General features: G+C 46.2%; 1 protein-coding gene and 3 non-coding genes across 4 annotated transcripts; 2 read left to right on the top strand and 2 right to left on the bottom strand.

The window, feature by feature from the left end:
- Nucleotides 1–2316: 2316 nt before the first annotated feature.
- LOC144726285 (uncharacterized) lies at nt 2317–14493 on the bottom strand. The gene is made up of 12 exons (XM_078604845.1): nt 14240–14493; nt 12681–13030; nt 12215–12331; nt 11471–11580; nt 11162–11256; nt 10377–10500; nt 9642–9917; nt 8213–8407; nt 7758–7899; nt 6052–6224; nt 5257–5325; nt 2317–5069 (listed from the first exon to the last, which is right to left on the bottom strand). Exons 2-12 carry the CDS (start codon nt 12955–12957, stop codon nt 5058–5060), a joined length of 1590 nt encoding a protein of 529 aa, XP_078460971.1. The 5' UTR covers nt 12958–13030; nt 14240–14493; the 3' UTR covers nt 2317–5057.
- A 5121-nt stretch (nt 14494–19614) lies between these two features.
- LOC144726555 (5S ribosomal RNA) lies at nt 19615–19733 on the top strand. The gene has a single exon (XR_013587290.1). It is a non-coding gene; the product is annotated as a 5S ribosomal RNA (ribosomal RNA).
- Nucleotides 19734–21135: 1402 nt separating this feature from the next.
- LOC144726579 (5S ribosomal RNA) lies at nt 21136–21254 on the bottom strand. The gene has a single exon (XR_013587313.1). It is a non-coding gene; the product is annotated as a 5S ribosomal RNA (ribosomal RNA).
- A 752-nt stretch (nt 21255–22006) lies between these two features.
- On the top strand, nt 22007–22125 carry LOC144726556 (5S ribosomal RNA). Its single transcript, XR_013587291.1, has one exon. It is a non-coding gene; the product is annotated as a 5S ribosomal RNA (ribosomal RNA).
- The last annotated feature ends 1016 nt before the right edge of the window (nt 22126–23141 follow it).

The raw sequence follows: 23141 nt of genomic DNA on the forward strand, positions 1-23141 counted from the left end.
CTCGCGGATTAACGGAAGTCTGTAAAAGAAAACAGTGTTCACAACTCGGTACTATTTTGAGATCTTACCACATCGCCGCGTCAACAGGGGGAGCACTTCATTCAGCAGTGGATAGAAAATGGCAACTGCTGCTATTGATGATGATGACATCTGCTAAAATATATCTCGTAAAGAACAACACTTGCCCAGGAGTAATGGTGTTAAACATAGCATCACGCGTCATGCCACTGACACGGGTGTTTGCGTCATGGACGGACGGCAGCTGGGAGACAGGGTGATGCATTCCCGTGAACGTCCAGAACTCTCGTGCCATCAAACAGCATTACAGTATTACTATACATAGTGTATTGGTATAGGGGGCTCCAAAATGTGAAATCGCGAGTGGTTTTGCTCCCACACGAACGCGTCGGGGTGGAAAGCCGCCTAATGCAGCAAACGCTGAGCCGGCCAGCAATCCCGGATCGCCTACTGGTAACACTTGAGAACGCGGTGGTTGATTTTGTTATCCAATGTGCAATCTCTTTGCGAGCCGCCAGCAGCGACGAGTTCAAGACATATTGCTTTGACAGTCATACGACGAACATTATTCTCTGCAGCAGGGCAGGCGTAAGTGCTGCCCCTCTACTTCGTAGGCCAGAGTTCACTCGAAGGGACCTTATGGGTAGTACTGTGACATCCGCGTCGACGGACCGTTGTCGAACATGAAGATGTTCTAGATTTGAAGCTTTCGTGACTGCAAGGATTCATACTCTTAGGTTTTTTCGGTAAAGTCACGTAGGTAAAAAATAAATAAAAAGTTAATAAAAGTAATACCTAATGCAGTCATTTTAGCTGTGACGGTCCCACCTGATGACGGAGACTTGCGTTGCCTCCGAAACATCGTGATTTATTATTTTATTTTATTTCCATTATTACTTTTATTAACTTTTAATTGTATTTTTTACCTACGTGACTTTACCGAAAAAAACTAAGAACATGAAGATGTTGTACTGCTCTGCGAAATCCGAATGGATACTTCGTCTCGTAGCGTGACACCCATGGCATATCATCATCAGCCACGATCAACTCACTTCTAAAGGCTTCCCAAAGCACCATCTCTCACAATTCTGAAATGGAATATTCGACCAGACACCTGTACACAAGCTGATTTAACTGCTCCACCTCGGTAGACATTCTCTTGGTGTAAAGCTTTCGCGACTGCAGGGATTCATCTTCTTGGTTCTTTCGGTAAAGTCACGTGACTTTACCGAAAGAACCAAGAAGATTCTCTTGGTGGTTTCATTCCTTGGCTGTCATTGTTCCTGGCCATTGGCCATCCTGATAGCACAATTGGGATACAATTGTACGTGTGCTCGTCATCATCTTTTTCCCAATTGTTTCCACTCATGTGGAATCTGCCTCCCTAGTGCTCTTTTTCACCAATTTCTGTTCTGGGCCATGATCACCATGTCGACAGCAGTCCTCCCATCACATGAAACCGCCTCTTCCTGCACCTCCGACGAACACGGTTGGCTACGTATGGTGGGAAAGAAGTTTAACATTCATTCTAGGCCGATTCCTTGGTCTCTACCCTGGTGCTTTCCTATTCATCACCTATCTTCCCATTTCATTTGAATCAACGACTGTACCATTCAGCGTGTGTGAGACGGGTACCACAAACCCTTCTTCCTTGAATTTTTACTCAATCCAGCCTTGTATACCTGAAATACATCTCCCATCCTGTCAATGGTGCACATCTGCTCCATGGTTTTTCCCAAGTCCAGCATTCAGACCAGTATATGAATATTGGTCTTGTATACCGTTTCTTTAAATGTCTGATATACTATACATGAACGTTATATAACACATTCCTGCGGAGGGAGCTGGTAGGAACGTTGGGTTGCTCGGTCAATGGCCAGGGTCAACGGCGGCGTGGTGTATTTCGCAAATATGCCCGACTGTGAGGACGGGCACAAGCCGGCGTGAGTAGGTTAAACGTTGAGTTTAATAAGGGCACCACAGGGTGACCAGCTCCTCCCCACCCTCCACCCAGTCCCACCCAGCCCCTCCCCACCCAGTCCCACCCTCCCCTCGCCACGCAGCTCCTCCCTCCCCACCCAGCCCCTCCCTGCACGACGGACACAATAATCCCGTGGGCTGGTGTAACCAGGAGGTTCCTACCAGTATAATCACGTTAGAGCTCGTTGCAAGGGAGGGCCTTGAGATGTAGGGGGGCATTTGTTCCACAAGTATTAATTATTCAAACAGCACGCTTGCGTAAATCAATACGATGTATGTACTTGATGATCTCTCTGAAAAAAATGCGGAGCACAAATATTTAAGTTCAGAAATTTTATTGAAAACGGACACAAAATAGATAAAAACATGCGCAAATACATCAACATTACCACCAACAGGGCAGGCGGAAGTGAGAACTTGCACCACAGCCTCCAGACTCGCCTTCCTTCACAGGCTCAAAACCACACCCACTTTTCATATCTCCCATCATAAAAAAAGTAGGTGGAAACATCGATAGCGCCTAAACACACGCTAATCTGTTAAAACGGAGTAAAAAAAAATACAAAATATAACCCACAGACGTGACAGAATTTGCTTTTGGGACACCCTTATTTGCAATCAATTCTAAGAGTTGAATTTCAAACTTTTGTGGGACAAAACCTCGTGTGCTTTATGTGACACTATTGAAACATGTATACGATTTATAACAGCCTCCATTCACAAAGACAAACCTTATTGAGCTCTGGTTGTCAGCAAGATAATCATGGGGACGCTTGTCACGGATTCAATTATATCAACCTGACCGTGTGACCACTAACCCAGGCTAAACACTTGAGTTGGCTCATGCCGGCATGCATCCCCCCCAGCGAAAGGATGCATGTGGAGCAGTGGCAGCTTAAGTTAGAGCGGGTAGACGGCTAAAGCGAGACACCCTGAGGTCATAGTGATAAGCTTTCCCTGCAGTGGATTAACTTAGCATAGCTCAAGAGCTCTCACCGCAAAATGGAAACGGGAGTCAATTAGCGTTAGCAGTTTGTGTCAAGTTGAGCTTTTAACATCGGCTGCAAGTGAGTCTGCAGAGTCTCTGCAACAAATCCAAGCATGTTTAAATACTGCGAGACATCCATGAAAGATAATGCCTTTATTTTCGTCTTATATATCTCCAAGGTGGATTGGTGGTGCACGAGTCCCGTAAATGAGAGACCCAAGTTGAAATCCCAGCCACGGCTAAATATTAGTGGCGAGTGATATTTTCGTTGGCTCTGGAAACTCTTCCCTCCCCTCTTCACCAATGTACACGGAGCACAATGGTGAATTACGTTCAAACATCCCCTGTGACAGAGTGTGGGAATGCCTTTATGCAGCAGTGGATTGGTAAAGGGTTATGATTACTTGTAATCTTCAGGAAATAGACATTTCAAAATAAGTGAAATTGCATTGTAAAATACAATTTCAATTTGTGAAACTCTCTTCCCGTGGGAAGTAGAGAAGCCATACTCTGGCTTGCCAGGAAAAGACAAAAGCACAATGCAGACTGATATCATGTTCCATCTGTATGGGATAGTTGCTCCCTCGCACATGGGTTTTCTCCAGCTGCTAGTTTCCTCCCGCATGTAGATACACTCATTAATGGGCTGAAAACATTTAAAATTGTAGGGCTTGGGGGTAATTGTTTGTGCTGGGCTCACCACCTGGCTGCTTTCTGGCTTGTCTGTGGCTCTCTAGGAACTGAGACGCAATTTGGATGAATGACGCTACATGGAACCAAGCAATATTTTTCAATAGCTCAAATTGATAAACTGGAGTCAAACAATCTTGCCAACCATATTTCCATTCCATGGGCTGAAAGTCTGTGTGAGCATGTCGTAATAATTCACGACTGGCTGAACACAGGTCTAGACAGTTAAAGGCATTCTCCTGTGCATGCCGAACTTTTATCGTGGCCACAACATGAATTTAGTTTAATGGCCCTGCTGTTTGGCACAACTTACATGAAAAAAAATACTTAAAGGCTTCCCAGATTTGAACCCAGCAATCTTAAGATTCCCAGCTTAGTGATCTGATGTCTTGAGCCACCAGGCAAGTTAGAATGAGACAATGGGTTTTCAAACGAACTGTCCAGATACAATGACATTTTTGAAGTATGGATGTCTAAAAGGCGCTCTCGTCATGTGAAACGTATTCAATAAAGGTAATGCATGTGTTTCACCTGAACAACGTGCTCTGTAACAAAATAAAGGTCAGATGAGAAAATTCCGCATGGGAATGGAGCTCCATTGGCTGCTGTCATGACACCTGTTAATTCTGATGGTAATCTTATTTTTATAAACATATAAAAAAAAAGGTCTCACTGGTAACAAATAAGGTTCCACCAGCCCTCCCAACCCCCTGCTCAGACTTAACTGGAAGAATCACTACTTAAAAAAAATATCTATGACTTTACTTAAAAATCACCCATGCGTGAGATGTTTAATTAAATCCCTATTTGTGTAGAAACAACCAGGATTATAGAAAACACCATTCGGCTTCCCTTCCATTAAACGATAAACAAAATCAACATCAATTTATGCAAATTTTTCACGAAAAATGTTTTATACCACACTGTGATAATCTTAAAAAACACACATTATACCCGATTTGTGTCTCATAACCCAAAAGTAAATTAACCCATACTTGCTCCGAGTTTGGATTTATGGACACTGGGCTTGTCCGATGATCAAATATGACGTCAAACTTTGCCCCACAATTAATCATTATACATCTGTGACATTGGATTGGATAGGAAGTAATCCTAAAGTTCCTTAAGATTGGCCTTTATGTATCCCTAACACCCCTTACAACTAGACCTCATGTATTTGTATGCCCGCTTTCATTGGCGTGTGATTCTCCCCAGATCTCATTGATTATTGACAGTAAATCAATACCGAGGACTGTTGTGAAAACAGCCCGCTGAGGGCTGTGGGGAAGGATGCGAGCCACGTTCAGGAATGCCGGCCGGGGCTCAGGAATGCCGAGGTATAGAAACGCCATACCCGCTGGGGGAGGAGTGCTGCTGATCTTCACGAAATGAGCTGTGAGCATAGCAACGCATGCGCGCACACACACACACAGGGCACACTTTTAGGCCAAGATTTTAGGGACAGGTGTTAAGCGAGCACTTTGCCAAAACTATGCCACCGAGCTTAACTTCACACACACCACACATACAGATGCATATCACACCAGTCTGAAAATGGGTTCAGTGTTTGCATCTCTTACCTCCTTCACCGCCTGTTTAATGAGGTCCTTCCTCTCCGTGAGATCAAAGTCAGGAAATTTCGCATACACCTGGCAGTACGACACCACCATCACAGCCCCATGTGACACAAGAACACAAGAACACAAGGCACAACTCTCGTACTCCCCTCTACAACACTAGCAGTCCTCCGTACCCGGTGTATCCATATATCCAACACTAGAGCACAGTATCCTCAAAATCTTCCTTTAACCACTCCCGTGAAAATCGAGTTAAATTGATGAATCAATGCATCTTTACACCCCAAATGTCAATTTCCCTTCAGCTAGAATGGCCAATGCCTCCCACGCTTCCTTAACCAATACCAGAGTTCTTCAACTATAACTTCCCGTGGGCCACATGACTTTACGTCACATGGAGATATGTTATGACGTCTCATCTCCACGTCTCTCATTTGTTATCTTGCTATAACCTCAATAACCTCTATCTTCTGTCTACAGCTGTCTCATCTATATTTCTTGTTTATCTCTCTGTCATCATACTATAATCTGCATATTTTCATGTCACGGTGAGCCATAACCCAGTGGGCCTTCCTTTTAAGTGCACTATCTTCCTTTTCCTTCACCACCCACTTCCTCCCAAACTTTCTTTCCCCACTCACAGCTTCTCGTCCACCTACCACCAGTGCCATCACATTCAACATCCTCTAACGCCCAATCCTCCCCCATGCCCTCCCGATATCAAATCCTTCTAGCCATCATCACCAACTCCCCCCTCACCCTTCCCTTGCAGCCCATGCCCCGGTCTGCCCCACACACCTCTTTGCACACATGCTTCATGGTGACGCTTTCCAAGTCGGCTCCGTCGAGGAGGAGGCGCACGGCTTGACGCAGATCGTCGTCGGACGGCGGCCTTTTTGTCTTTTTGATCAGGGGCTCGTCGTCCGAGCTGTCGGACCAGTCTGAGTTGGCACCATCACCAGCGCCACTCGCTGTGCATGTGTATGGGGATGGATTAAGCAGATCAAGACATGTATAAAATCTTCTTTGATAGTTTTATACAAATTATAATTCAGATTTTGTGTCTAAATTAGTCCTTGAACGAGTTGTCACTGAATTTACCATTTTCGACATTTATTACTGAATACTCGGGCCCCTTAAAAATGGTTGCTGCCCACACATTTTGCTTCCCTAAGGTGGGAAAAACCCACCACAAGCCATGGTCAGTGATGTGGCCGATGATGTGAGATGTCACCAAGACTGCCGCAAGTGATTTTTCTCCCACACGAACACGTCGGGGTGGAAAGCCGCCTAATACAGCAAATGCTGAGCCGGCCAGCAATCCCGGATTGCCTCCTGGTAAAGTTTCAGAATGCGGCGGTTGATTTTGTTATCCAAGGTGCAATCTCTTTGCGAGCCGCCGGCAGCGACAAGTTCAAGACCTTGGTCCACACATTGACGCAGGGATACGAGGGCCCGTCGACCCGGGATGAAGGCTGAGCTGGTGTGGTACCGTGACTTCCTGGTTCAGGAACCTGCCATTGTGGCATCCTACTTGAATCCACAGCTGCCGAAAACGACAGACCAAGACGAGCTAGTTACACTCAAGGGCACGATCCACTGTTCTGTAGCATCGCTACTTGGACGTGCTCGCGTTTCCGCCGACGGCAGTCGCTGCCCACATGGAGGAGGGGTCGCTGTTCAGCACCCTATTCAGCAACGTCGGCAGCTCCATCGAAGATGAAGTCGATCGTTTTCTGAGCATGGGCGTCACGACCGCCAGCGCCTTCATTGACGTAATGCAGTGGTGGTCTCCCTGCAAAGATCTGCTCCACGCCCACTACAAGATGGCCTGCGGCTACTTGGGAGCACCGGCGACGTCAACTCTCTGCGAACGCGCGAATAGCGGAGCCAGGCGGGAGTTCACATGCGTTTGCCAGTCGCTGTCGTCGACGCGCTTTATCCAGTCCATGTGCTTGTGATCGTAGATTGCAGCCGGCTGCCTGAAGGTCCCGTCTAACCGGGCCGGAGTGGCAAAAGATCTTATTGCCTGCCATTCGTCCAAGGACGACGGCAATGACGAACTTGATCAGGTTGTTGAGATCGTCATCGACCAAGACGACTGGGATGAGGTTATGGAGGACGATGTCGTCGACAGCCTCAACGCCCGATTACAGAGTATTCAATACGAATAAAGCGCTCTACCTCGCGTTTACCTGTTATAACCTTTTTGACGTGTAGTACCCCGGTAATTACCCTGTAATCAGGTCATTTGTATGGGGTAAGGGTAGAAGGTAGGGTAAGGGTAGACTCGTTGCTTTTTAACTTTTACCTTACCTTGCTAAAGGATAAAAGGTAAAGGTAGAGTGATTGTATTGTGGTAAGGTAAAAGGTAGCGTGAAGGTAGGCTCGTTGTTTTTACCTTTTACCTTACCTTGCCGCGGACTATGGAGATACGAAAAAATAGACTGCAAATATGTGATAAACAAGGCAAATGTGCAGGAGACATGCAGTACAAGGCATACCTGGCTTCTTCTTAGGCTGGGGTGCTGCAGCTTTCTTATTGGTGCTGCTGTCTGCCTTCTTCACGTACGCTTTCAGGTCGGCCCTCTTCCGTTTCGTCTGCGACTTCTGTTTCGGACTCTTCCCTTTTGAGGACTCCTTTTCCTGTGGAGAAACAAATGTTATAATATAATGAATTCCCTTTTGTTTAACCAGGAAGGCCTCATTTGGGCTCAAAACTTTTGCAGGAAGGTCCTGCACTGGGATGTTCTTACCATTTACCTTTTCCCCTCAACTTTATCCTAATTGTGCTCTTGGTTTCATGTCATGCGATGAATCTATTAGCGTAACTTTTTGATGTGGAGTGTGTTGGTCCCACAGCTCACATTTAGCATGAATTATAACAATCTTACACACGCACTTTTAAAAGATTCAAGCCCCTGTTTACACAGCTCTGTCGCAACCCCACAGGTGGCACCTTTAAGGTTGGGCTGGATGTGTCCTCTCCCTCCTCTTCCTCTTTGGCCTCTTCATCGGCCTCGCCGTCACTTGAACTGTCACTGGAGATGACTCTGCGAGCCCCTCCCCGAGCCTTCTTGTTTCCACCCTGAGCCTTCTTGGCTCCACCGGTAGCCCGGCCGCCCCCCTTCTTACGGCTTGAGCCTGGGGCAGGCTGTGAAAGGGGAAAAATACCAAAGTGAAAAATCAACCGCAACTAGATTATGGTCAAATTACATACTGTCGGCATACAAAAAACCTTGATACGGTGTACAGGGCAGTCACATTAACATCAACACATCCAAATAATAAACACAGTTTTTAATTAATAAATCTTTACTTAGAGCTTTCGTGACTGCAGGAATTCATATTCTTTGGGGCTTTCGGTAAAGCCACGTAGATATATATTTTTTCAACGGTTTTATTTAACTTGACTCCTGTTTGTTGTGGTCAAATCTTGTAATCAAAATTTTGTCTACTTCCTGTTGTCCAATCAATTGAAAATTTGCACACGTACTCAGATCCGGTGATAATGCCTGTATCAAAAGTGGCACCAATTCGTCAATTAATTGGCTCCTTTTCAAGCAATTACAATTTTAGTATGGACCCCTTATTAATTATATATTTTTGTGTAGGTCAAAAACGCCGCGGTCCCTAAACTGTCCAATCGCCTCGCACAAAAAGCAGGCGCCGCGTGTCTCAGGCGCGCCTGCTCCGTGTGAACGAGTTATGGGCACCATCACTCCACACACAAACAAAAGTTGTACATTGAAGATTAATTTATAAATTAACCAATTATTTCAAGTAAGCGTTGATGTGGGAGCAGGCGCCGCATCATTGACGTACTTCTCGAGGGCGAGTTCAACAAAGTTGTGAATAAAACCGTTGTTTAAAAAAAAAAATATTTCAAGGAGTTTATTTCACCTGATGATGATTGCTTGTGTTGCGATCGAAACGTCGTGATATTTTTATTATTTTTCGATCCACGTGGCTTTACCGAAAGACCCAAAGAACATTGAATTAATATTCAACAAACACTTCTGTCAGAGGCCCTGGGTGTAAGGTCTTTTTAAATCCTTTATATTAAGTTCGCTTGCTTGCTTAGGACTGTGCAAATCTTTCGGTCGTTTTTTAACCCACTTCCCGTGATCCAATCGAGCTGACATTTTCCACACAGACTCGTTGTGCGTGACAATTAATTTTCCTGAAAATTTTTTTCCTAAATTTTACACTTTTTAGGACAAAAATATTATATTTAATTACCAATTGCTTAATGGTGCAATGCAATCATCTGACCCATAGGTGGCAGCCATCTCAAGCCAGAGGACGATAGGAGTCTAGCCGCCACGCATATAAAGGATTTATAGTGAAAAACTTAGTTTTTACGGGTTATACTTATTCCCCCTTACCTCATCTTCATCGTCCCCATCCCCCTCTCCAGCCTCATCCTCCTCCTCCTCATCTTTACTCGACTCTGCATCCCCTTCTTCCTTCTCTTCTTCCTCCTCTTCCTCCTCCTCTTCCTCATCATTGCTCGAGTTGGAATCTGAGGGTACCTCTTCATCATCTTTCTTTACCACCTTGCGTTTCTTTTTTCCGCCAGCGGACCCTGGAGTTTTTTTCGAGTGCGAAGCTCTTGAGCCCCGTCCGGAGCTCTTCCGCTTGTGGCTCGACTTCGGCAGAGACTGACGAACCAAATAACCAGAGGGCAGAGATGTTACATCAGAGTCATTGTGTTGTTTAAAAAAAACACCTAAGAGGTTCGTTTTCAGAATTTAGTATTCTGCATGGAGTTTATACGCTGACGATTGTGGAATTTCAGTTGTCCAATTATATTATCTAGGAAATAGCTCCACTTTATTCAAACAACAAACCCCGCTTCTTTGACGATGTCCAGGTTACTCTAGTTATCATGCAAGTCTTTTCAAAGCTATTTATATTTCCACTTGGCTTGACTTCAACATCAGAATTCGGGTCAGCAAAATTGCTCCTAGGAATTTAGAGTGAGCACTATGTTGCCATTGATGCCGTTTAGTGGTAATTAGGTGGCATTGTTGGCATGTGTACCTTATCATGGCTCATGTGAAACCGTGAGTCAATACCCATATACTCCACAGGCGTGCAAATGTGTGTACAACTTGCACCTTGCCAGAAGACTTGGGCTGCAGCAGGAATTCCATTATGCGCGCGACGACCTCATCCTTGTTTCCTCCCTTCTCTAAGTCCAGCACATCACAGAAGCTAGCCTTCAGCACGTCCTTGTGGTACCTGCAGTGGTGCAGCGATACCAATTAAACACGTACAAAAAAAACCCCAAACATACCCTTATTGCCATAAATATTACTTGAAAAATTGCAGTTAGTCAGCATCAATTCCCATCCACTGTTAACATTTGTGTCAAGTGACATCTCAACTGGTGATGGGGCCTCCCAAAGTTAACTCAGCCTTAAATATATATTGTCCACGTGAAAGAATGCCACAACATACTGTATATAAAATAAGTTTTGCTGGCTGGCTGGTGCGTGGGTGGGAAAGTGCATGGTGGTGATGTCACCACACACGTGTGTCACCACACACACGTGTGTGGTGACATCACCCGCATCCTACAGCATTGAGTCGGGTTCATGCATCGTGCTGATGTCATGTGTTCCCCCCCACCCACCCCTTCGGCCGGCCATGCACCCCGCGCAAATGTGCAAGCAGTGCCAGTGTTAGCATAAACATTGTTCAGACCAAGTTCCACGTAATGCCCACTCCACAAACAAGCGCAAGATAGGTAGCAATCACCACTGCAAGTGCAACACACATGTACCACACACACAGACACTTAACATACACATCTACGAAACACACACGTATTACAAACACAGATGTACGACACACATATACCACCAGCCTACACACAAAATGTAAAATCCCCTTAACATACTTCTTGATTGAGTCCTCCTTGCGCTTGTATATATCGCTGTCCTTGGAGAAGGAGAAGCCATTAAACTGACGGATGTTCTTCTTGACTTCTGTAAGCTGTAATAAAAAGTCACAGGGTACGATTAAAATTAGGAGTTTATTCATTACCCTTGCTTCTTGTTCGAAGGGTCTTGGCGAGGACCCTCCTGAAAAAGTAATGAGACTCAGTACAGCTTTCCTGGGTAAACAGGGTATTCATTACCATGGGATATATCATAGTAAAGAGTGTTCCTTACCACAGGATAGCTCATGGTAAGGATACAGTGCTTACATTGCCTGGACGGTTGTAGATAACCTTGTGCAGTGGCTTCAGAATATCAGCCTTCATTTTATTCATGAAAAAGTTGACCCTCTCGATTTCACCCAGCCGCTCTCCTGTGCCTGCATGAGCACACATGGAACATGCAATTGTCACATGATCAAAGATCTCCCATGTAGCCAATATAGGTGGTTGGGACAAGTGCTGTTAACAAGCAACCTATTGAAGGCTGGGACGGTGCACCAAGTGGTGGTGTGGCCAGCACTGTACCTAGCGTTTTGACGATAAAGGTTTTAGTTTATCATGCATGCATAAGCCTGTACAGGATGATTAGACAACATATGTGGCTAAATAAAACGCAATCAATACACTTTACTTACGCAGAAGCAGGTGAGACCTGAGTGAAAATACCATACCTGTCAACCGTTATGGTTTACCCATATTCCTGTACAGGGAAATAAGAGTTTTCAGGTCCATACGGCGTACAGCCGTTTCAATACGGACAATATTTTTTTGTTCATGTTTCTCCCTTGTGATGGGACTTTGTAGGACGAACGTGGAAATATATACGGGCACGGGGTGACCAATAAGGTCTGAATTGGTCTGTAATAAGGTAAGCACTGATAAATGGGTTGACAGGTATGAAATACCGAGAAACAAACATTCAGGGTACAAATATTGAATGCAGAAAAACTGAACCAATCGAATTTAAAGAGCACGGTGAAATACGAGGGTAGTGCAACGGCAAGGGCTCACCCTCCTCTATCTTGTGCGTTTCAGCCTTGGACTTGGGCGCCTGGAAGCTGAGGCGCTCCACCTTTTTCTTCTCTCGCTTCCCCTCCTTCACCACAGGGTCCCGCTCCAGTAGCCCCACTGAGAACAAGGGGCCCGCGGCAAAGTTGAGAGCCAACGCGATCGTCATCGATGTGATCACAACGCACGCAGATGGTCACCATTATTTTGATTGGGTCTCTAAAACAAGAGACTGATGATTGGGTCTTTAGACAAGATGAACTTGCTCTGTTTTCAGCCACAATAATATGTAAAAAGTATTTTCACGTGCTCCACAATAATCATATCAACGGTATCTGATGGGGCATTTTGCAGAGCAGTCTCTGATTGGGTCTTTAGACAAGGTGAACTTGCTCTGTTTTCAGCCGCAATAATATGTAAAAAGTATTTTCACATGCTCCACAATAATCATATCAACAGGAATACTTACACTTCAGCTCTTCCTCCTCTGAACTCTCCTCACCCTGGTCCGATTCCCCCTCCTCCTCTTTCTTCTTAGTTTTCTCCCCCTTCTTTTTCGCCTGCACCTTTTTCTTAGACTCTTTCTCGTCTTTTTTCACCTCCTTCTTTTCATCAGTCTTCACCTCCTCGGTATCTTTTTTATGTTTCTCTTCCTTCACCTCGGTCTCCACTGCCTTCTCCGGCTGTGAAGGGGGTGCCACCTTCTCTCCAGCCTCAGCATCGCTGGCTTTGGCGTCTTTCGACATGACGACTCGAGGGTAATCGCAAGCCACTGGGGGTGGTTAGCAGTCGTCCTACGCGGGGCAGGGAGGGGCGATGCTACAGCAGAGGGCAACATGGTGCAGCACAGTTATACGAGTGAAATGCGGCAAGGAAAACGTCCAACAAGGAACACGGATCAAGTGTCAAAGACTGCTCGACTTCACTTAACACGTATCTACCCGATCTATATATCTTCTCTTACACAAAATGAAAGCAAAACCTCTGGGCGGGAATGTCCACGTGTTTTGGTTGAGCCGACGTGCACTCAATGATCTTATGAACAAATACATTTGCGCCGTTAACATTTGATCGCCAAAGAGCTCCAGTGAGGTTACAGTAGCCTTATAAATGCGTTAAAATTAAGTAAAAACAAGTGTGAGATACCGAGTTCGCAGTGGTGCATTAATAGATAACTAAAACTCAACACCTTGGTCAATACCACTCACTTAAAATATAAAAAATACAATAGATGACGTTTCTGCTATAATTAGTTCCCGAAACATCATCTATTATAATTCATTTAGGATTTAAAGCTTTCGTGACTGCAGGGATTCATCTTCTTGGTTCTTTCGGTAAAGTCACGTAGAATGGAAATAATAATGTTGTATTTTTATTATTTCCATTCTATGTGACTTTACCGAAAGAACCAAGAAGATTCATTTAGGAGTTTAAAAAAATGTTTAGTATGACCCCGAGCTCTGAGATCGTATGGGGGGGGGGGCTCTCCACTGCTGGATGGAGGTCCTCACCACACACGTGGCGGGGTCGTCGTGAGTCTCACTTTGACCATACTTCACCACTGCCACCGCAAATGATTTAACCACCGGGCGGCTAAGCTAACCCACACACTCTTGAAAAGAACGCGGTGTTTTGTTTTGCGAGCTTGAAATCAACCGATTGCAAATAACTCGAGAGATTGTTGATGCTTTAAAACCGGCGTAGTTTTGATCGCGTTGCTTATTTAAGCTATACATCACAAGAGTTGCGAGCGAGCGTCGTTAACCTCACAAGGCCCCAACATTTGGCATTCAGCAAATAACAAGCGACGCAGTCGTAAAACACAATAACACGAACTGCACATTACAGCATCTCCCCCCATCCTCCGTACGAATCATCAAAGCGAACGAATTAATAACACGAAAGATCTCGGGTGAATAATCGCGTTAATTGAATCGATAAATCGATGGCTTGAGCTAACGTGTATTAATCTCTTTTTTTTTAAGGGAACATTTTTAAAACTCGCTTTAATCGAATCATTGCACGTACCGGGCCGTGAGCGCTACGCTCGTCGAATCACTCTGTTGAGTTGCGTGTATTGTAATTTTTTTTTTATATTCGTGGTTTAATTTTTTTCTTTGATTGTTTTAGCAACAAAATTGTTTTTTCTGTTTAAACGCGAAGCTCCGTGTCGCTCATCTCCCGCGCGCGATGTCAAGATGGAGGCAAAAAAAATAATAAAAAGTCCCCGCGCGAGGCCCAAAAGCCACCGCCGGCCAATGAGAGGGCGCCGCTTGGGTCACGTGTGGATCCGGTGGGCACGCGCTGAGATTCTTGGGTTTCGTGGCATCGTCTGCAGCCGCTCCGCCAATCGTTGACGTCAGGCAGTCCCCGCGTCTACGCAAGGGATAGGTTCCCGAGAACGATCCGTAACCCGAATTTTCCGTATGTCGGAAAATGGACGATGTCCCCGCAAAATCAAGATAAATTCCAATTACTTTAATCCGAGTGAAGCCGCAACCTCACCGCGCTGGACTACTTGCGTTTGCATAAGTAACGCAAACACTTCCGTGCATTTTTCGATTTAGAGCTTTCGTGACTGCAGGGATTCATCTTCTTGGTTCTTTCGGTAAAGTCACATAGAAGGGATAAAAAAACATTTTTATAAATAAAATCATTTTTTATAAAAAAAAATGTTTTTTTTTTAAATTTCCCTTCTAAGTGACTTTACCGAAAGAACCAAGAAGATTTCCGCGCATTTTATTATTTTGCAACGAGAGTTTCCGTAAGGGTGGATTTCCGTAAGTCTGGTCGTCCGCAACCCGGGTAACTGTGTATAATTAAAAAAAAATCTACAAGTTCGTCAATAACACTGGATGTGTGTGGCCTTGAAAGAAAAAGTATACACTTAGCGATGTTCTTGGCAGAGGTGGGACAAAGTCATTGTTATGCAAGTCCAAGTCGAGTCGCAAGTCATCAAATTCATGACTCGAGTCTGACTCGAGTCCAAGTCACATGACTCGAGTCCACATCTCAGAGGTGGGACAAAGTCATTGTTATGCAAGTCCAAGTCGAGTCGCAAGTCATCAAATTCATGACTCGAGTCTGACTCGAGTCCAAGTCACATGACTCGAGTCCACACCTCTGGTTCTTGGGCAATGCTCCTCCTCCAGAGCACATAGGGAGGCAAAAGAGACGGTGTGGGAAATGAGAGTTGGCGACTTGCACTTATTTACACCATGGGACCTGGTGAGAATACCATGATTAAAACTATTAATATTGATGACCAGTTTTGGAATTGGCATGAGAATAGTTGATTGACTAACGAATCCTCTAAATAAAAAAGCATAACTCCTAAAGCGTACAAATTTTCAATTCAAAGTAAAATGATGAAATGCTGCTGGCACATGCATTGCGGGAAGATGTTTTCTTGTCAGCACAAGCCACAATCCACTTAAGAGCGCGAAATCCACAAAATAACAGGAGCCTGCGGGGTGGGCTGGTAGGAATAATACTAATACCGGTACAGGGATATCGACCGCACACACACGCACACACACACGCGCACACACGCGCATAAACGTACACACGCACACACCGCACGCACACAAAGACAAAGATCCCCCGTGTAGCCTGAACAGACTGTCGGGGCAAGTGCTGTTAGCGAGCAGCACCTATGAAGGCCGGCACGGCACACACACAACAACAACAACCGCCATTCGCCACTAAGTGGCGGTGACGTCACCACGACGCTTGTGCCAGGCCATGTGCACCCTGAGGCCACGTGAAGTGTCGAACGCCCGCTGGCAGGAGGTCACGGGGCAGACCCAGGTGCCACGGGTCGACTGACCGAGATGACCGAGATGACTGGCTGATGCACCACCTGTGCCCCCTACTGTGCCACACACACACGTACACACACATGCACGTACACACACACACACATGCACGCACACACACACGTAATGAAGTTGTGTTGCTACGCTTCCAGTTCGCCGTGAATAACGATCCGAAGCCCAATAGCGCCCATTCATCACGCCGCTCGAGTGGGCCGGACACGCACACACGCACACACACGCACACAATCACACATATACACACACGCACACACGCACACACAGACACGCACACACACGCGTATACACACGCACACACACGCACGCACACACGCGCATACACACACGCACACACACGCGCATACACACGCGCATACGGACGCACACGCACGCACATACACACGCGCATACACACACGCACACACACATATACACACCTCTCACCTGCAAGGCAGCGGTCGCCGCTTCTCCCACATCTCTCGTCGCGGCAGCTGTAGCGATGGTGCAAGTTTGTTGTTGTAAAGTAATTTTGAAGCGAAGTTTAAAGTTTTGCCGTGATGGCAGGGGGAGCGGGCGGTAATCTTGTCGGACAGGGTCATGCCAAGTGTTTGCAGTAGGGGGCGATGTTGATACACGTGTGAATACGATGTAGTGAACACGACAGAGATGTGGTGAACACGGCAGAGATGTAGTGAACACGACAGAGATGTAGAGATGATAGTTAACACGACAGAGATATAGTGAACACGACAGAGATGTAGAGATGATAGTGAACACGGCAGAGATGTAGTGAACACAGCAGATGTAGTGAACACGGCAGAGATGTGGTGAACACGGCAGAGATGTGGTGAACACGGCAGAGATGTAGAGATGATAGTGAACACGGCAGAGATGTAGTGAACACAGCAGATGTAGTGAACACGACAGAGATGTAGTGAACACGGTAGAACTATAAGCGAGTGAATAGCAGCAGCGACGAGGCCTCTCGCTGCCTCTGCTCTGCCGCTGCCGGGCTGCAGATTCAGCCGAGTCAGGTACCACTGCCAATATGCACAACAACAACAATAAACGTGCTGCGTTTCATCTCTGTGTTAATAAGCCTGCCGCACTAGGTCTCACGAAGCCTGCCGCACTAGGCCTCGTGCCGTGCTTTTCGTGCACAAATAAGGCGATTAAATGTATCTCGTCTCTGTGTTAATAAATGTTTCTTGTCTCTGTGTTAAAAAAACGTGCTGCGTTTCAGTAAAGTAATTTTTTTTTATAAACGTGCTGCGTTTCATCTCTGTGTTAATAAGCCTGCCGCACTAGGCCTCACAAAGCCTGCCGCACTAGGCCTCGTGCCGTGCTTTTCGTGCACAAATAAGGCGATTAAATGTATCTCGTCTCTGTGTTAATAAATGTTTCTTGTCTCTGTGTTATAAAAACGTGCTGCGTTTCAGTAAAATAATTGTTTTTAAATAAACGTGCTGCGTTTCATCTCTGTGTTAATAAGCCTGCCGCACTAGGCCTCACGAAGCCTGCCGCACTAGGCCTCGTGCCGTGCTTTTCGTGCACAAATAAGGCGATTAAATGTATCTCGTCTCTGTGTTAATAAATGTTTCTTGTCTCTGTGTTATAAAAACGTGCTGCGTTTCAGTAAAATAATTGTTTTTAAATAAACGTGCTGCGTTTCATCTCTGTGTTAATAAGCCTGCCGCACTAGGCCTCACGAAGCCTGCCGCACTAGGCCTCGTGCCGTGCTTTTCGTGCACAAATAAGGCGATTAAATGTATCTCGTCTCTGTGTTAATAAATCTTTGTTGTCTCTGTGTTATAAAAACGTGCTGCGTTTCAGTAAAATAATTGTTTTTAAATAAACGTGCTGCGTTTCATCTCTGTGTTAATAAGCCTGCCGCACTAGGCCTCACGAAGCCTGCCGCACTAGGCCTCATGCCGTGCTTTTCGTGCACAAATAAGGCGATTAAATGTATCTCGTCTCTGTGTTAATAAATGTTTCTTGTCTGTGTTAAAAAAACGTGCTGCGTTTCAGTAAAGTAATTGTTTTTAAATAAACGTGCTGCGTTTCATCTCTGTGTTAATAAGCCTGCCGCACTAGGCCTCACGAAGCCTGCCGCACTAGGCCTCGTGCCGTGCTTTTCGTGCACAAATAAGGCGATTAAATGTATCTCGTCTCTGTGTTAATAAATGTTTCTTGTCTCTGTGTTAAAAAAACGTGCTGCGTTTCAGTAAAGTAATTGTTTTTAAATAAACGTGCTGCGTTTCATCTCTGTGTTAATAAGCCTGCCGCACTAGGCCTCACGAAGCCTGCCGCACTAGGCCTCGTGCCGTGCTTTTCGTGCACAAATAAGGCGATTAAATGTATCTCGTCTCTGTGTTAATAAATGTTTCTTGTCTCTGTGTTAAAAAAACGTGCTGCGTTTCAGTAAAGTAATTGTTTTTAAATAAACGTGCTGCGTTTCATCTCTGTGTTAATAAGCCTGCCGCACTAGGCCTCACGAAGCCTGCCGCACTAGGCCTCGTGCCGTGCTTTTCGTGCACAAATAAGGCGATTAAATGTATCTCGTTTCTGTGTTAATAAATGTTTCTTGTCTCTGTGTTAAAAAGCGTGCAGCGTTTCAGTAACGTAATTTTTTAAATAAACGTGCTGCGTTTCAGTAAAGTAATTTTGAAGCGAAGTTTAAAGTTTTGCCGTGATGCGCCGGAAGCGACGGCCATCTTGTTTAATTCACATATCGCAGGGGGAGCGGGCGGCCATCTTGTCAGACAGGGTCATGCCAAGTGTTTGCAGTAGGGGGCGATGTTGATACACGGACGGACGGACGGACAAACGCGGACGGACGGACGGACAAACGCGGACGGACGGACAAACGCGGACGGACGGACGGACAAACGCGGACGGACGGACGGACAAACGCGGACGGACGGACGGACAAACGCGGACGGACGGACGGACAAACGCGGACGGACGGACGGACAAACGCGGACGGACGGACGGACAAACGCGGACGGACGGACGGACACATTAATCTATTGGTGGTCTGGTCCACTTCGTTCCTACCAGTAAAAGTCGTTTTTTACACATCCCATCAGCCAGGCGACCTGAGAGTGAATCGTTTCATTAAAAATGGTTGACCAGAGGAACAAACTTTGGGCTGGTTTTGACAATCAGTGTCTCACCAACAGAGTGAGTGAACGCTGGTGAACTGCGGGACGTTCATATGCAAGGGCCCCTCTGTTAGCTAACAAAGTCTGCAAGTTTTGGTTTAAACACACACACACACGTACTGTACGTAAATATGGTGACAACTTTTACTCTGAGATAGCTGCTCAGAACTGAGATGTTGCTCCAGAGCTGAGACCACCACTTGGGTTTGCACCGAGACGTCTTGAGTTGAACTCCACTGTGAATGCGAGGATGATTGCAGGCAGTGTCTTCACACAAGAAGTTAAGCCACGTGCAAAGGTGGGTCACAACTAAGTTAGAGATAAGTTGACGACTTATATGGGTAACATTTACGCGCTGTGAAAATATCATCAGCCGGAAGAGTTGGCGTTGAAGATGAATTTACTGAATCTTCACTAAGCTTTCGCCTACGACCATATCACCCTGAATACGCCCGATCTCGTCCGATCTCGGAAGCTAAGCAGGGTCGAGCCTGGTTAGTACTTGGATGGGAGACCGCCTGGGAATACCAGGTGTTGTAGGCTTTTTGTTCTCGGCTTTTGCCTCTTCCCGTCGGCAGGGAGAGCGCTGTCTACCCCGCGTGTCGCTCACGCACAGCGGGGCTGGCGGGTTCTCGTCCCTAGGGGGCACCGCTACCTCGGCTAGTAGCTGACAACAGCTGAATTTTACAGCCTTTGTCATTCCACTGCTGGATGAAAGTCTGCTCAAACCACGTCGGTTATAGTTTTTGTTAACCATATATCGCCACGCTGGTCAGTTTTTGGGTTTGCGACGTCACTTTTATTTCTCCGCACGGCTGAAACATTTATTTACAGCTGCCTGATTGAACGTTCACAGCCCTCTGTCAATCCACTTCTGGATGAGGGCCTCCACATGCCGAGTGGGTAATGGGGCTTATTTGACCGCGCGTCCACGCTGGTCCCTGGGGGTTAGTGAGGGCGGGAATCTCCGTACATAGAAGTGGGGTGCAACAAGCGGGTGTTGTGCACTGCCCACTGAAGAGGGGATAGTGGGAAATTAGAGTTGGCGTCATACAGTTATTTACACCATGGGACCTGAATAATATGTTAAAAACTATGAATTTTGATGACCAGTTTTTTTCATTGCCATAAGAATAGTTGAACTATTAGTTGGGATTGAGTCACACATCCTTCAATCAATCAAAATAATGACTACTAAATAATTCTTATTTATATTAAAAGTAAAATGATGAAATTATCTTTGGCACAATGCATTGTAGGAGAATGCTTTCATGTCAGCACCAGCGATAATCCACTGAGCGCGAAATCTCCAACATAAAAGTATTTTTTACACATCCCATCAGCCAGGTGACCTGAGAGTGAATCGTTTCATTAGCAAAGGTTGACCACAGGAACAAACTCTGGGCTGGTTTTGACAATCAGTGTCTCATCAACAGAGTGAATTCTGGTGAACTGCGGGACGTTCACGTGCAAGGGCCCCTCTGTTAGCTGTGGGTCCCAGTGGAGCACAAAACTCTACAATGCACGACACGGAATGACCAGGCGCGTAGTCGGTGCAGCTTTGAGGCCGAGGTAGCGATGCCCCCTAGAGACGAGAACCCGCCAGCTCCGCTCTGCGTGAGCGACACGCACAGAGTGGAACGTGCATATTTAATCTTAATTTTGTGGGGAGCACGGCCAACTCGGGGTGAGCGTGTTCCATTTGTTTAACAGCTCTTGGTCAATCCAAGGCACTGTCATGTTCATCGTGGTTATGCAAATTAAGATAGAACTCTAAGCAAACAAAAACCTGATGAATTCCAATTCTGAATCCCAAGAAGTCACGAGTTTGACCCCGAGTAGCAGTGCCCCGGAAAGACATTGAAACGCCAGTTCGGCTTCGTGCGTGTGAAACGTGGAGTAAATAGCGCCCCCTGGAGACACGAAAACGCAAAAAGTTTCTAAAAGCCTACAACACCTGGTATTCCCAGGCGGTCTCCCATCCAAGTACTAACCAGGCTCGACCCTGCTTAGCTTCCGAGATCGGACGATATCGGGCGTATTCAGGGTGATATGGTCGTAGGCGAAAGCTCAGAGAAGATTCAGTAAATTCATCTCTTAACGCCAACTCGTCCAGCTGATGATATTTTCACAGCGAATAAATGTTACCCACAAAATTCGTCAACTTATCTCTAACTTAGTTGTGACCCACCTTTGCACGTGGCTTCACTTCTTGTGTGAAGACACCGCCTGCAATCATCCTCGCATTCACGGTGGAGTTCAACTCAAGACGTCTCGGTGCAAACCCAAGTGGTGGTCTCAGCTTTGGAGCAACATCTCCGTTCTGAGCAGCTATCTCAGAGTAAAAGTTGTCACCATATTTACGTACAGTACGTGTGTGTGTGTGTTTAAACCAAAACGTACTGACTTTGTTAATCCGCTGATGGATGAAGACCTCCACAAACCGTGTCTGTCCTATCCCGGGGGTTGATTGAGCATACTTCACCACGCTGGTGGACGGTGCGGGTTGGTGGGGAAGTGGTGGGGGTGGAGAGAGGCTGACCTGGTTCGGATATCACTCGACACCACCGATGTTAGCCGTGCCCGGGATTCTAACTCAGCTCAGCAGCTTCACTGCACCGTGACGCTGAGAGCCACGGCGCCCTAAGGGCTGTGGTCTTGACAGTGGCAGAAGTGAGCTCTGGGCTCGCGATCTGTAGCTGGTGGTGAACACGAGTTTTGTGGGTAACATTGACTCGCTGTGAAAATGTCATCAGCCATATCAGCCGGAAGAGTCAAGGTTGGAGATAAGTTTACTAAATCTCCTTTCAGCTTTCGCCTACGACCATATCACCCTGAATACGCCCGATCTCGTCCGATCTCGGAAGCTAAGCAGGGTCGAGCCTGGTTAGTACTTGGATGGGAGACCGCCTGGGAATACCAGGTGTTGTAGGCTTTTTGTCCTCGGCTTTTGCCTCTTCCCGTCGGCAGGGGGAGCGCTGTCTACCCCGCGTGTCGCTCACGCACAGCGGGGCCGGCGGGTTCTCGTCTCTAGGGGGCACCGCTACCTCGGCTAGAAACTGACAACAGGTGAATTTTACAGCCTTTGTCATTCCACTGCTGGATGAAAGTCTTCCCAAACCACGTCGGATATAGTTTTTGTTAACCATATATCGCCACGTTGGTCAGTTTTTGGGTTTGCGACGTCACTTTTATTTCTCCGCACGGCTGAAACATTTATTTACAGCTGCCTGATTGAACGTTCACAGCCCTCTGTCAATCCACTTCTGGATGAGGGCCTCCACATGCCGAGTGGGTAATGGGGCTTATTTGACCGCGCGTCCACGCTGGTCCCTGGGGGTTAGTGAGGGCGGGAATCTCTGTACATAGAAGTGGGGTGCAACAAGCGGGTGTTGTGCACTGCCCACGGAAGAGAGGATAGTGGGGAATGTGAGTTGGCGTCATACAGTTATTTACACCATGGGACCTGAATAATATGTTAAAAACTATGAACTTTAATGACCAGTTTTTTTCATCGCCATAATAATAGTTGAACTATTAGTTGGGATTGAGTCACACATCCTTCAATCAATCAAAATAATGACTACTAAATTATTCTTATTTATATTAAAAGTAAAATGATGAAATTATCTTTGGCACAATGCATTGTAGGAGAATGCTTTCACGTCAGCACCAGCGATAATCCACTGAGCGCGAAATCTCCAACATAAAAGTATTTTTTACACATCCCATCAGCCAGGTGACCTGAGAGTGAATCGTTTCATTAGCAAAGGTTGACCACAGGAACAAACTCTGGGCTGGTTTTGACAATCAGTGTCTCATCAACAGAGTGAATTCTGGTGAACTGCGGGACGTTCACGTGCAAGGGCCCCTCTGTTAGCTGTGGGTCCCAGTGGAGCACAAAACTCTAAAATGCACGACACGGAATGACCAGGCGCGTAGTCGGTGCAG

Source organism: Lampetra planeri, chromosome 23 (assembly GCF_965212315.1).
Source record: "Lampetra planeri chromosome 23, kcLamPlan1.2.h2, whole genome shotgun sequence".
In the NCBI taxonomy this organism is placed as follows: Eukaryota; Metazoa; Chordata; class Hyperoartia; order Petromyzontiformes; family Petromyzontidae; genus Lampetra; species Lampetra planeri.

Bases quoted from the DNA above. Each gene is read 5' to 3' on its own strand.
- LOC144726285 (XM_078604845.1), bottom strand. From the start codon at position 12,957: ATGTCGAAAGACGCCAAAGCCAGCGATGCTGAGGCTGGAGAGAAGGTG. The intron at 12,332-12,680 runs GTAAGTATTCCT...CCTTGTTCTCAG, and splicing joins AGAGGAGGAAGAGCTGAAGT to TGGGGCTACTGGAGCGGGAC. The intron at 10,501-11,161 runs GTATGTTAAGGG...GCACCACTGCAG, and splicing joins AAGGAGGACTCAATCAAGAA to GTACCACAAGGACGTGCTGA.